Source organism: Electrona antarctica (assembly GCF_951216825.1).
Source record: "Electrona antarctica genome assembly, chromosome: 1".
NCBI classification, from domain to species: Eukaryota; Metazoa; Chordata; class Actinopteri; order Myctophiformes; family Myctophidae; genus Electrona; species Electrona antarctica.
In genome coordinates this window covers 30678502-30693666 of record NC_136806.1, presented here as the reverse complement: position 1 = coordinate 30693666, position 15165 = coordinate 30678502, and the positions used below count along the sequence as shown (strand labels likewise).

Genomic DNA, 15165 nt, shown 5'->3' with positions numbered 1-15165 from the left:
TGAGAATGCATTGGGCGTTTAAGTTAAATAACTGAGAAACTACAAATAATTTCAAAGTAAAAAGTTCCAGCATGTGTCTCCACAGTAAGCTGAATTATAAAATGTGTGAATGGAGTTTCTAGGTGAAAGTGATTTCTTTGACGTGCCATAGAGCTGCCATTGAGCCCCATTATAAGCGTCGCTGCGTAATAATGCCTTCTCCTTCCTTCTCGTGTGCCAAATACCACCTTCTTCATCCCACAATGGTACATTCACTCCCTATATGTTTAATGCGATTGCATTCACACCTGCAGTGATCCACACTGCTGTGTTTTAAAACGAAGTGAAACCCCCGTTTTTTGGCGGAGTAGAATGTGGTTCTTTGATGCGCATTAGGATTCGATTGAGCCTTCACACCTGCCAAACGAAGCACACTTTCCGACAATGTGCAGCAGGATTCGTTTTAATCGCAGTAAAGCTTTCTGGTGTGAATGTGACCTAAATCAGCCCCATTGTGGTGCTATAACAGCTTGTTTCATGTTTTGGTCTAACTCTTGAACCGTAGAATGTTGTACAATGAATTCCCATTTCCGCCTGAGAAGATTTTCTGCTAGATCTGCACTCTGAGGCACGCATGTTTGTAATTTGTTCTAAGGTGTTCTATAATAAATATTTTAATTTTCTCTACTGAATAGCCCAAAGCCCCTAGAGCATGTTTTTAATGTAGATAATTCTGTTTCCCCTTTGCTATTAGTACCAACATTGGTGGCTGGCACATGTTAAACACATGACTCTCTATACCCAGTGGTGGCTGGCACATGTTAAACACATGACTCTATACCCAGTGGTGGCTGGCACATGTTAAACACATGACTCTATACCCAGTGGTGGCTGGCACATGTTAAACACATGACTCTCTACCCAGTGGTGGCTGGCACATGTTAAACACATGACTCTCTACCCAGTGGTGGCTGGCACATGTTAAACACATGACTCTCTATACCCAGTGGTGGCTGGCACATGTTAAACACATGACTCTCTACCCAGTGGTGGCTGGCACATGTTAAACACATGACTCTCTATACCCAGTGGTGGCTGGCACATGTTAAACACATGACTCTCTATACCCAGTGGTGGCTGGCACATGTTAAACACATGACTCTCTATACCCAGTGGTGGCTGGCACATGTTAAACACATGACTCTCTATACCCAGTGGTGGCTGGCACATGTTAAACACATGACTCTCTACCCAGTGGTGGCTGGCACATGTTAAACACATGACTCTCTACCCAGTGGTGGCTGGCACATGTTAAACACATGACTCTCTACCCAGTGGTGGCTGGCACATGTTAAACACATGACTCTATACCCAGTGGTGGAAAATAACTAGGCCTAAGTACTTTATGTCAAATGTTAAGTACTTTTGCTTATACTCCACTACATTTCAGGGGCAAATATTGTACTTTTCCTCTACTATTATTTGACAGCTTTAGTTACTTTGTAGATTTTGATTATTATTACAAAACTTACATTAACCTTCAGCCCTATCCACATTTAGGCAATGCGTCGCCATGCGACGCATTGTGAGCTTGTGGATCTGCTATTTCCAAAAGATTATTACACATTTGAAAACTTGAAATGAGACATTCTACATAACTCATACTAACAAAGTATTTCTATATTGCTGTATTTATACTTTTACTTAAAGGGCCACTTCACGCCTTTTGCAACCAGATCTTATTTTATTGATGTTTGGGAGACAAGAAACACTTTCCTGGGGTTTTTGTGTGTATAGGCCTAATATGTGTTTTTAGATATTTGTGATGTCACGGACACTGGTCTCACTTCCTTCCTGGACTACATGTTGTCTCAGTAAGACAGCCCTCTTCCCAGAGCCGGAAGAGGCATCTACCTTTATATGTCTATGCCTCTCCCCGCTTGCTGAGTGCAGCAAAGCATTATGGGCATTGTAGTAATCCAGCAGTGAGACATAATACTAAAATATCTAAAAACACAAATGCCCCCCATAAAAAACCCAGGATAGTGTTTCTTGTCTCCTATCCATCCATCCATCCAGCCATCCATCCATCTTCAACCACTTATCCATAGTTGGGTCGCGGGGCAACAGCTCCACCAGAGTGTTCCAGACTTCCCTCTCCAGAGCAACATTAGTGACTTCCTCCTGGGGGATCCCGGTTCCAATAAGGCCAGTGAGTCGATGTGTTTCCTCCAGCTGTGCCTTGGTCTGCAGCCCCGGGGTCTCCTCCCAGTGGGACGTGCCTCAAGGACCTCCCTAGGGAGACGCCCGAGAGGCATCCTAACCAGATCTTGTCTCCTAAACATCATTAAAATAATATCTGGTTGCAAAAAATGTGAGTACTTTTCCCACCACTGTCTCTATACCTGGGGTTTTCACGCCCCCTGCAGGCGAGCCAGAGTTTCGCTACGTGGCCGGCATGCATGGGAACGAGGTGCTGGGCAGAGAGGTCCTTCTCAACCTGATGGAGTACATGTGTCACGAGTACCAACGAGGTGACCAGCGTGTGGTCCGCCTGGTCAAGGAGACGCGTATCCACCTGCTGCCCTCCATGAACCCCGACGGATATGAGATTGCCTTCAAAAAGGTGCCTGTTTCTTTTGCTTTACAACAGTGGTTTTTGCCCCAGGTTCACTTGTGTGCAGTGTTGATTTCGTACTAATACTACGACGAAACCTTTTTTCACTGATAAACTAAATGGAAACTAAATTAAAATTAAGCTATGATGACTGAAACTATGACTAAATATATTGACAATGTTGTAAAAAAAAGAAAAGAAAAGAAAGAAAGTAGTGGTGGAGAAAGTACTCAAAGTGTTTTACTTATTAAGTAAAAGTATCAATACTGCAATGTAGAACTCTGTTACAAGTAAACGTCCAGAATTCTAAATGTACTCGAGTAAAAGTACAAAAGTATTGGCATCAAAATGTACTTGAAGTACCAAAAGTAAAGCTACTCATTGTGCAGAATGTCCCATTTCAAGTTTTCAAATGTATCAAAATCCTTTGATCTACAAGCTCATTTGTCCATGTACTTACTGTATGTTCTGTATGAAAAGGTCACGTCAGTTATTGTGAGCTCTACTGTTTGTATTCTTTTCAGTTGTCTTGTGTTAATTTGTAATGGCATAATATTGGGTTGTCACTGCACCGTGCCTCAAAGAGGTTTCAATGTATGAGCCTTACTGTATACTACTATAGAGGGTATGCGCATGCTTAAAGTGAATGGCACATCGAGTGGCAAAGCAACATGCAAAGTGAGTTTAACATTGTTTAATGTTGTTTAATGCAATCAGATAGGACTTTTCTGTGTGGACGTATGGGCTGTCAAGGCCAGAAAGTAGTTTTTTGCCACTCAGTAGGCGTTCCTGCATAACTTCCTGGTTTGATGATGATGTCACGTGCATACCCTCTATACTTGGTAATAGAGCCTCCGTCTCATACGGATCTCTCTAGGAATTGATCCGTAGCTGGACCTGGCTGACGCGCTAGGCTAATGCCGTACTGTTTGTTCACTGTATGTCAGCCTCAATAACACACACACAGGCAGCTATTCATGCTTTTAACACATCTATTCCACCATTCAGTGAGTACAGCATCAGATCTGCGATTTCAGAAACAAACCATAATTAGAATAGATTACAGACAAATTAGACAATGGATATTTCACACTGAAAACTGACACATTTCACAGTATTTCAAAGTGCTGAGTTGCTGACGTACCTGCGGTCAAAGCCATTTGCCCTTCCGGGTCAATCCTCCCTCACCATACCCGTGAACTTGACGCTTATGTAAACAACAGCGCCACCCCAAGGTTACATAAATGCGTTTGACATTGGTGGTCATTTGGTCCTTACACTTGGCATGAAGTGTTTCTGACGCGGATGTAATCCCCCAGGGTTCAGAGCTGGCAGGATGGGCCCAGGGACGCTACAGCTATCAGGGCATTGACATGAACCACAACTTTGCTGACATCAACTCTGTCATGTGGACGGCTATTGAGCTGGAGACGGACAGGTCCAAGCTCATTAACCACTACTTCCCCATCCCCGAGCAGTACACCTCAGAGGAGGCCTTTGTAAGTTTCAAGACACATGGTTCCCAAACTTTTTCATGTCAAGGACCCCCAAAATGACACTCATCGGACCCCCATTTTAAAAAGAGATGCCAAGGACCCCCATAAGATAAAATCTTTACGGCTCTAGCAGTGATTTTCAAGCATTTTCATTTCAAGGGCAGCCCAGTTTATTGTGAATTAGGCTACGGTCCCCTATTTAATGGCATTTCTATCTCTGGGACCCCCAATTTATATCGTAAAATCTATGTTAATTTAACTCTGAGAGTGTAACCCTGACTCTAACGGGTCCCATTAGGGTTCCATTTGTACAATCTCTGAGTTACAGACCCATAAGGGTCCATTTGGTTCCAAACTATCATTTAGCTGGGGACCCCCTGAAACTCCCTCAAGGACCCCTGGGAACCACTGTTCTAAGCAGTTTTTATTTTTGTATTTGTTTACTGGTTCAAAATCACACTACCTGTGTCACATATACTGTTTGTGAACAAGCTTAGGTTTAATGTGCTTAAACCTAAGCTTGGGGGGGTTATAGGTCCTTGCACATCAGGTTTTTTGTGATTAATTTGCCCTGAAAGAAACTTTCATTTCAAGTGTCGTTTCTGTCCAGAGCACATCAATTCCACAATTTCTGCTTCTAAAGACACCAACCTTGTATGAATAGTTTTGCTGTTTTGTGTATCATTTAAGTCACACCCCTTTTAAGACTATCTTGAGGTTGAACCTTATTTATGTTCTTCAAAAAGCTTGAAACCTTGCTATCCTACATAACTGGACTGTATCACACAAATAAAAGAAAGCGAAACTGGCACCTTTTTTCTGTATCCTTGATTGACAATCTCCACCACCAGGTGGCGTCAGAGACTCGAGCCGTCATCAACTGGATGCAGAACATCCCGTTTGTGCTGAGCGCCAACCTCCACGGGGGGGAGCTGGTCGTTACCTACCCGTTTGACATGACGCGGGACTGGGCTCCGCGAGAACACACCCCCACTGCCGACGAGAGCTTCTTCCGCTGGCTCGCCACTGTCTACGCCAGCACCAATCAGGTTAATTTCCTAATGTTAATGATCATAAACATTAAACATATTTATCAAGGTGTCTGTGGGTTGTATGCTTTGTTGACTGGGCTCTCCCGGGGGTCTATTCTAGTAGGTCCCCTCCAAACATAGCTGATCTACAAGCTCACAGCTTGTAGATGTAGATTAACTATTTTTGCAGAATAAACGGGCCTAAAAAGGTTGTATAAATGCATTTGTTATTTTTAGTCTTCATTTATTTTTGAGGCATTTTGATCTGTTTAATATTTATAGCTGAATTCATAAAAGGAATAAATAGCAACTTGGAGAGAGAAAAAAAAGAAATGTCTCCTTTATTAATAATCAATTTGATCTTTTAGACAGTTGGCATTCACTGTTCATTTAAAACGAATGATTTATTTTTCGTATATATCTATAGGTGATGTCCAACCCAGATCGCCGACCCTGCCACAACAAGGACTTCCTGCGATTCAATAACATCATAAATGGAGCCGACTGGCACAATGTACCTGGAAGTAAGAGACTTCAAGTTGTCTGTCTGTCTGTCTGTGAGAGATAGTCTGGACATATTATTCATAGCAATGAATTGCTCTTTTTTTTCACATTTTATTTATAGGACCTTGTAACTCTTGTTTCAGTTCCAGTTCCTAACAGTTCCCTTAACGATTCCTATATAGATATATGTATCTATTTCTATATATACATGATGATAATAATAATAATAATAATGTAGACTATATCATTTAAAAAAATGTACCATTGCTGTCATGGCTTTGTCACTGTTAGAGCTGGATTTCATTAATATACCTTAGAGTTGTGTGGAAATAATAATAAAGTCCCCCCATTCTGTGTTGCCTAGAACAGGAGGTCTGAAAAAAATCTGTAACATTATTAAGTACATTATTAAGTTCCTACTCTCACCTATGGTCATGAAGTGTGGGTCATGACCGAAAGAATAAGGTTGCGAATACAAGCGACCGAAATTAGTTTTCTTCGACGGGTGGCTGGCATCTCCCTTAGAGATAGGGTGAGAAGTTCAGTCACACGAGAGAGACTCGGAGTAGAACCGCTGCTCCTTCGCCTGGAAAGGAGTCAGCTGAGGTGGTTCGGGCATCTGGTTAGGATGCCTCTCGGGCGCCTCCCTAGGGAGGTCCTCGACGCACGTCCCACTGGGAGGAGACCCCAGGGCAGACCAAGGCGCAGTTGGAGGAAATACATCGACTCACTGGCCTTGGAACGTCTCGGAATCCCCCAGGAGGAAGTCACTAATGTTGCTCTGGAGAGGGAAGTCTGGAGCACTCTGGCAGAGCTGTTGCCCCCGCGACCCGACTACGGATAAGCGGTTGAAGATGGATGGTTGGATGGATTATTAAGTACACCTTTTGTGATGTCACTGAGATGTACTTCATAATGTTACTGATTTTTCAGACCAGATATACTAACTCTGGGGGAGCCCGGGATCGAACTGGGAACCTCATCCCATCCGGCTGCCCTGCCGGCCACTCTACCCCTGATCCACTGCTGCGCCCGGACATGGCCCCTGATAGTCGGGGGAGGTAGAGAGAGCCTATTTAACCAATAACCCGGCCAATGCTGAGTGCTGAAGCCCATTGCTATATACTGTATGTTGTGTTCCTTTTCTTCCAGGTATGAATGATTTCAGCTACCTACACACAAACTGCTTTGAGGTGACGGTGGAGTTGTCGTGTGATAAGTTCCCTCATGCTAGTGAGCTGCCTGTTGAATGGGAGAACAACAGAGAGTCGCTGCTCGTCTACATGGAGCAGGTACCTTTTTCCTTGGACAGTTCGTTGACTGCTAAATTGTTTTAACCCGTTTAGACCTAAGACCAGATTCTACAAATTGTCTTCTAAATCATGATTTACAGGTTTTCTATTAATGCCAACTATTTCATGTAAAGGACCCGAAAAATTATAGGTAATTGGTCGCCGACCACCATCTGAGAATATGTTGTTCCAGGGACGCCCCCCCTCCCCCAGAAGCAAAGATTTGAGTTAAAAACGTTCACTCTGAAAGAATATATATTCAAAGATTTGCACCACATTTTCACGATTAAAAAAAAATAGCCTATCTACAAGCTCGTAGCGCGGCACGGTGCCGTGCTATGACCTTGTAGATCTGTATAATATATTGCTTAAAACACCAAAAGGGGTTCCCGTCCTGAATGGGTTCATTCTTGTTCTTGACGGACTTGCTTGCTTGTCCTAGTTGACATTTGCATGCCGTTCAAACAAATTCCCTTGTAATAAGCCTATCTCACAGAATTTCCCCGCCCCCCTTAATACGCCCCCTTTCGGGGTTAGTGGTGATAGCGTGACGTCACTCCATAGACGCTACATGTTAACAGAGGTAATTTAAGAAGTCTACAACTTTTGTTTTCTCAAGGTAAGGTTTGTTCTATCTGTTCGAGCTGATTTATCATCTTGTTTGCTTCATACAAGAAAATGTACTTAGATTCTCCAGAGAAAAAAACGTGTAAATGCTAATGTTAAAGACACCACTATTTACCGGAAGTGGGCGTGGAAAGCGGGCTGTGAGATAGGCCTATTGCAATCATTGTTAAGTTGTATTTGTTGCATTTCAAAAAGGACTTACAGGTATTATTCACTGAACACAGCAAACTGTGGTGGTCACTGTATAGAAAACACTAATTCTGCGCTGTATTTCCTATAGGTATATTTTCTTCTCACTGTTAACATGAAGAGAGCCACATGAAGCTGCTTTGTCTTACAGTTGAAAACCAGCCACTCTGCTCAAGGACACTTACTGTAGGGTAGACACAGACATGTTTTGTGTTTGTAGGTTCACCGTGGGATTAAAGGTGTTGTTCTGGACAAAGACACAGAAGCTGGTATCGCAGACGCCATCATCAAAGTAGATGACATAGATCATCACATCAGATCAGGTACCGTCCACTGAGTGAAGCATATAAAAGCCACTATGGTTGTTGTGTCTATACTGTTAGGAAGGCAGAGCCCATCAGAGGTCTGATTACTGGTGATGTGCCTGCAGAGGACTATCCAGACACACTAACAGGAAGGCAGAGCCCATCAGAGGTCTGATTACTGGTGATGTGCCTGCAGAGGACTATCCAGACACACTAACAGGAAGGCAGAGCCCATCAGAGGTCTGATTACTGGTGATGTGCCTGCAGAGGACTATCCAGACACACTAACAGAGAAGGTGATGTGCCTGCAGAGGACTATCCAGACACACTAACAGAGAAGGTGATGTGCCTGCAGAGGACTATCCAGACACACTAACAGAGAAGGGTCTGATTACTGGTGATGTGCCTGCAGAGGACTATCCAGACACACTAACATGATGTGCCTGCAGAGGACTATCCAGACACACTAACAGAGGTCTGATTACTGGTGATGTGCCTGCAGAGGACTATCCAGACACACTAACAGAGGTCTGATTACTGGTGATGTGCCTGCAGAGGACTATCCAGACACACTAACAGAGGACTAACAGAGGACTATCCAGACACACTAACAGAGGACTAACAGAGGACTATCCAGACACACTAACAGAGAAGGTGATGTGCCTGCAGAGGACTATCCAGACACACTAACATGATGTGCCTGCAGAGGACTATCCAGACACACTAACATGATGTGCCTGCAGAGGACTATCCAGACACACTAACATGATGTGCCTGCAGAGGACTATCCAGACACACTAACAGAGAAGGTGTATGTTGTTTATCCGTGTGCCTTCTTCTAGCACAGTGGTTCCCAAACTTTTTCATGTCAAGGACCCCCAAATTGACACTAATTAGTCTATGGACCCCCATTTAATGGTATTTCTATCTCTGAGACCCCCAATTTATATAGTAAAATCAACTATAGTACTATAGTGGAATAGAGCAAAAAAGTACTGCCTGCAGCACTCTAGGTTAGAATAAAATCCTTCATGGTGCAAGGCTCGAAGATACAGGATGAAATCAAGAAAATGCCAGCATATGTCTTTCACATGAATTGATTTACCACTGACGAGAGTGGACAATGTACGCGTTTCGGCCTGGTTGGCCTTCCTCAGCGTTGACAACGCTGAGGAAGGCCAACCAGGCATTTTCGTGATTTCATCCTATAGTGGAATAGAACATAATGGGATAGACTATTTTGTATTAAGTTGTATCAAGTTGGTTACAAAGTATGTTTGTATTACGAAATAAGCCAAGCTTTAAAAGCCCTGCTCTGCCTCTCATGTTCCACTTCCTCCCCATTTCTCAACCTTTGCCCCCCTCCCCTCCCCTCCCCTTCCCTCTCCTCTCTTGTCTTTTCTTCTTCCTCCCCGGCGTTTCCGTTCCTCCCCCAGTGGCCGACGGCGACTACTGGCGCCTGCTGAACCCCGGAGAGTACCGAGTGACGGCTGTCGCCGAAGGCTATTATCCCTCCACCCGCACTTGCCAGGTGATGTACGACCTCCACCCCACCATCTGTGACTTCCGCCTCACCAAGACGCCCACGCAGAGGTTGAGGGAGATCCTGACCAAGGGTGGGAAGATCCCCAAAGACCTGCAGCTGCTGCTCCGCCGGCTTCGGCTGCGCAAGCTCCGCGTCAGTGCCAAGGCCATAAACCAGAGACGAGGCACCGCCGCTGCCAGAAAGGCTCGGAGGACAAGATGATAACGAGTGGAGCAGAGAAGAGGAATCGGTGCTGTGTGGAGGTGCTTTTACAACCTTCATTCTCTTTTTTCTTTTTAGGGAGGGTGAATTTGAAACTAGCTCAAGTTGAATTGTTTTATAAGGTTTTTTTGTGAACTTAATAGGGTTGGTGGTTCCCAAATTATTTCATGTCAAGGACCCCCAAATTGACACTAATTCGCCCACGGACCCCCATTTGAAAAGATATGCCAGACAGGGACCCCCCAAGATTTTTACGGCTCTAGCAGTGATTCTCAAACCGTTTAATTTCCAGGACCCCCAGTTTGACATGCATTAGTCTACGAACTACGAAATTTAACTCTGAGAGTTAAATTCCACATACTCACGGTTTCAGTATGTCATTATCAGCTATTGTGACGGGTGATAAGGGTATTTTCATTATAGAATGCCCATACTGTTGTTTGAACAATGTCACCAGCCGAGTCAGTATGTTGTTATCATGTATTGTATCCGTTGATAATGATATTAGGACCATACAATGGGCCCAGTATGGACATTTTCCACATACTCACGGTTTCAGTATGTCATTATCAGCTATTGTGACGGGTGATAAGGGTATTTTCATTATAGAATGCCCATACTGTTGTTTGAACAATGTCACCAGCCGAGTCAGTATGTTGTTATCATGTATTGTATCCGTTGATAATGATATTAAGACCATACAATGGGCCCAGTATGGACATTTTCCACATACTCACGGTTTCAGTATGTCATTATCAGCTATTGTGATGGGTGATAAGGGTATTTTCATTATAGAATGCCCATACTGTTGTTTGAACAATGTCACCAGCCGAGTCAGTATGTTGTTATCATGTATTGTATCCGTTGATAATGATATTAGGACCATACAATGGGCCCAGTATGGACATTTTCCACATACTCACGATTTCAGTATGTCATTATCAGCTATTGTGACCGGTGATAAGGGTATTTTCATTATAGAATGCCCATACTGTTGTTTGAACAATGTCACCAGCCGAGTCAGTATGTTGTTATCATGTATTGTATCCGTTGATAATGATATTTTCAATGTTATAGAATGCCCTCTCATCAATCCAATCGCTTTGATCTGCTTTGATCAGATGTCACGTGACTGGCCAATCTTTTTCGCAGCAAAAATAAGCACCAGGCTGCCCATAACTTTTATTCTCAGTGGAATTATGCACTATTTTACGAAAGTGTCTGCATGCAATGTGTTTTGACATCATTTTGAGCTAGCTGACACTAGTCTTTGTTGATCTTCAAAATTGCGTTTGCACTTTCTTCCTTTTTGGTCACACATGTACATAAACGTTCGGATTTCAAATGTAAAGTGCTTACCACTTGGCCAAAGATGTTATAAATACGTACGGCCTCTCAAAAGTACGCGTATATTCCACATTGTTCAATAAAATGCATTTGAATCGGATCTGTGGCCATTTTCCCCGTAGCTTTCAACTACGCGACCCCATCGGTTGGGAGGTGTATTGCACTCTGGTACATTATAACTGTATGAGAAAATTGATACAACGCTTTTTATTTAACAATACGGTACTTCTGGTGGGCTGCACATAATAGTAACATCCGCGGCCATTGGGTAAGCACTTTATATTTTAAATCTGAACGTTTTATATATGTAGTCTACCAACGTACCAAAAAGGGAGAAATTGCAACTTATTTTTAATGACCATATTGTTAGCCAAGGCTAGGCAACCGCCTACTGTATCCGGTCATTTCCACGCGTAGATACATAGGCACACACTGGCCGTTTCCGTATCCGGTCTAGGGCGGAATTGCAGTGCAAAGCGAATTGATATCTACTGTCTAGCCGCAGGCTGTAGTGTTGACAGGCACATTTGTCATATTAATTCCGGGTGGCTGGCTACGCGAGACTAATTGGAGCCCTTAGGGATTTTTGTGTTTGTGTATAATCTTGCAAAATATTTGCAAACTGTTAAAAAAAAGGGGAAAAAAACTATTCAATCAATCAACATATTATTCACCCCGGAAATTATTCTATGCAAAGAAAATCAAAGCATTGATTATTGTTTGTGGGTTTGTTTGAGCCATTATTTTTTCCTCAGATCCATCCACACACTGTATTTTCTTTTTAATCACCTTTACAATGTGTCTATAGTGATTGATTGATTGCAATATGTATTAACAGTTTGCAGAAATACAGTACATTTCAAGCACAAACTCAATACAAAGACTGTTAACTGTGAGTGGACGACCCAATAAAGCATTACACTTGTTTACAAGAGGGTCCACCTTGTTCAATTCATCAAAACCTTTAGAGACTTACAAATAGACACTTCTATATATCCAAAGAACAGAACAGGAATTCATCATAAAGGAGGTAAAAAGGGAAAAGAAACATATACAGTGAGGGGAAAAGGGGTGGGTGGTGGGGGGATTCAGATTTTACGGGGGGCCAGTTTCGAATTGCAGCCGTCGTGCCCTTTGAGAACGGTTTTGAAGGAGTCAAGGGATTTGCATGTCTTAATGACTGTTGGTAGGGCGTTCCACATTTTGGTGGCATAGGAGTGTGTGTGTGTAATTTCTAATCTAATTTGATTTACAGTCAGTACAAGAAACACAGGGAGACCATCAGCAAAATTGGGGACTCAGTCATACATTACAGACCATGTAGTATACACCCTAAACATTTGGTTATCGTGTCACCCCTGATGCTTTTCAATTTGGAGTTGTAAAAAGATAACCTTATCTCAAACCCACATGGTTAGCAAACCTATAGCCTATATAATATATTGAACAGTTTCTTTGTAACATGCATCTACCGTCTAAACCATCTTCATCTACAAGGTGCACCACTGTATCCCTGATGCATGCTATGCCTATGTAGTGGTGTGTGTGCCAATTGACAAAGTAGACTAGAGTCAAACAGATGTCAGTCACCAGTGTTTTCATCTGGTCATAACAAGCGGTCCATGTTTATGACAAACTGCATTGCTTTTATTTTGAAGCTTGTTTATTCACATACAAACAATCTGTGTGATTGACAACCCATTTGTCAGATCATGATACTGACCAATGATGATAGACGCCTGAGGGCGAGGTCACGTGCACGCCTGGGGGCCAGCAGACGTGCTGGCGCTTTGGCATGGGTCAACATATGGAATGAATTCTGTACTGGTCATATATGGAGCATGCCTTGAATGTACAGGGTTTGATGAGGTCAGATCAACATATGGAATGTCAGAACAGGTCAGCTCCGTATATGGGGATCTAAGGGTGGCAGCGGGGGCAGTGTCTTGAGTGTACAGGGTTTGATGAGGTCAGGTCAACATATGGAATGTCAGAACAGGTCAGCTCCGTATATGGGGATCTAAGGGTGGCAGCGGGGGCAGTGTCTTGAGTGTACAGGGTTTGATGAGGGCCCAGGTAGGGCCGGGCCTGTTGAGAACTCAGTTTTCCCCGGCTGTCGGGCGCGGCTGCACTAATAACTTTGGGGCAGGCACGTCTAGAGTTTAAATGGACAGGCATCAGTCAAAAGGGAGACATTGGGCCTGGGCTGTGGCTCAGCGGTCCAGGCACCTTGGCTGGTAATCCAGTCTGGCAGTGTGCCACGGGTTCGACTCCCGATCCCGACGGCCTTTACTGCATGTCAACCCCCCATCTCTCTCCCCATTTCCTGTCAGCCTACTGTCTGTCCCTCCATAAAAAATAAAGGCGAAAGCCACAAAAAAAAAACATTAAAAAAAAAGGGAGACATTGAAGAGGAAGGATGGATGGGAAAGGATCAACATATTGAATGTCATAACGGGTCAGCTCCATATATGGTAATCTAAGGACCTTACATATAGCTAAGGTATAAGGTCACAATCTAAGGTCATGTCTGGGGGTGACAGACTAACTAACGGGAATTGGGTTAGGGTTAGCTTCTTCCAAAAAGTTCTCTTTCAAGGTCCTGTTAGCAGTATACCCCCTATGTATGTCGCTCAAACTGGCAACCTCAGGAAAAAAGTGTCGTACAGGAATGAGACACATATCCACGTGTTCGTCTGTGTGAGCTCTACAACATATCCGAAGATATTTGACGCTGATTCCGAATATTGCAATGTCGAGACTCTCCGACCCCAGGAAAGTGGTCAAAAAGTGATGCAAAGTTTGTAAAACGGTCACAAATGTACCCAAAAACAACACATTTCCAATTTTTTTAAAAACTCAATGGGTATGTATCCCCACTTACCTTTTCGCCCCGATTCCAACGGTGGTGGTCTCATCTCTCTATGATGTGTAAATGGGTGTAAACGCCTCCTATTGGTCCCTTGCCCTCGAAACACGTCTGGAAAAAAGTGAGACCATTTTCGGACTCAGCACGACGAGCTGAACATGCTGATATGTGTTTCCCAGCACACAGACTTACGGTTCTCTTAATTGGCTAACCCTAGGGTTAGGGTTAGGGTTACCCTAACCCTAACCCATTAAATTCCATCTAACCCTAGAACCTAACAGTATGGGCATTCTATAATGAAAATACCCTTATCACCGGTCACAATAGCTGATAATGACATACTGAAATCGTGAGTATGTGGAAAATGTCCATACTGGGCCCATTGTATGGTCCTAATATCATTATCAACCGATACAATACATGATAACAACATACTGACTCGGCTGGTGACATTGTTCAAACAACAGTATGGGCATTCTATAATGAAAATACCCTTATCACCCGTCACAATAGCTGATAATGACATACTGAAACCGTGAGTATGTGGAAAATGTCCATACTGGGCCCATTGTATGGTCCTAATATCATTATCAACGGATACAATACATGATAACAACATACTGACTCGGCTGGTGACATTGTTCAAACAACAGTATGGGCATTCTATAATGAAAATACCCTTATCACCAGTCACAATAGCTGATAATGACATACTGAAATCGTGAGTATGTGGAAAATGTCCATACTGGGCCCATTGTATGGTCCTAATAACGGTTGATAACGCCTATTATATGCACTGATAACAGTCGAATGGGGTGTACATTTCAAACGAAAGCACAAGTCAATACAAAAACTGTTATGACACCATGAAAAGCATTACACTTGTTTTCAACAGGGTCCACTGTGCTCCTAACTATTATTTCATTTTTTTTGTTCACCGATAGTTATTTTGTTAAGAGTTGAGTACCGGACGTTTGCGTTCACGTAATTTCCAACCATCAGTCCTTAAATGGTCATGTGAGTGAGGTTCACTTCAGAGTTGTCACTTTCGTGAGAGGGTTGCATTTTGTTTGTATAATGATAATTAAATTGTCCATGTCATTGTCCATGTCCCCCGTCAGTCATTGGTTGGTGAGTGTAGTTGAAATATGGGGGGCACTAT

The 15165-nt window shown here is 43.2% G+C and overlaps 1 protein-coding gene across 2 annotated transcripts in view; it reads left to right on the top strand.

Moving 5' to 3' along the window:
• LOC306923845 (putative carboxypeptidase X1) overlaps nucleotides 1-10266 on the top strand; it is a 34023-nt gene extending 23757 nt beyond the window's left edge. Inside the window, exons 8-14 of one of the 2 annotated variants that reach the window (XM_079502188.1) lie at nucleotides 2409-2605; nucleotides 3916-4095; nucleotides 4944-5141; nucleotides 5551-5647; nucleotides 6780-6919; nucleotides 7956-8058; nucleotides 9477-10266. In XM_079502188.1, the coding sequence (XP_079358314.1) occupies nucleotides 2409-2605; nucleotides 3916-4095; nucleotides 4944-5141; nucleotides 5551-5647; nucleotides 6780-6919; nucleotides 7956-8058; nucleotides 9477-9787 (1226 nt within the window). In that variant the 3' untranslated portion in view covers nucleotides 9788-10266. Of the gene's footprint in view, nucleotides 1-2408; nucleotides 2606-3915; nucleotides 4096-4943; nucleotides 5142-5550; nucleotides 5648-6779; nucleotides 6920-7826; nucleotides 7920-7955; nucleotides 8059-9476 lie in introns of those variants that run through there. The other variant, XM_079502189.1, reaches the window with a different exon arrangement.
• The last annotated feature ends 4899 nt before the right edge of the window (nucleotides 10267-15165 follow it).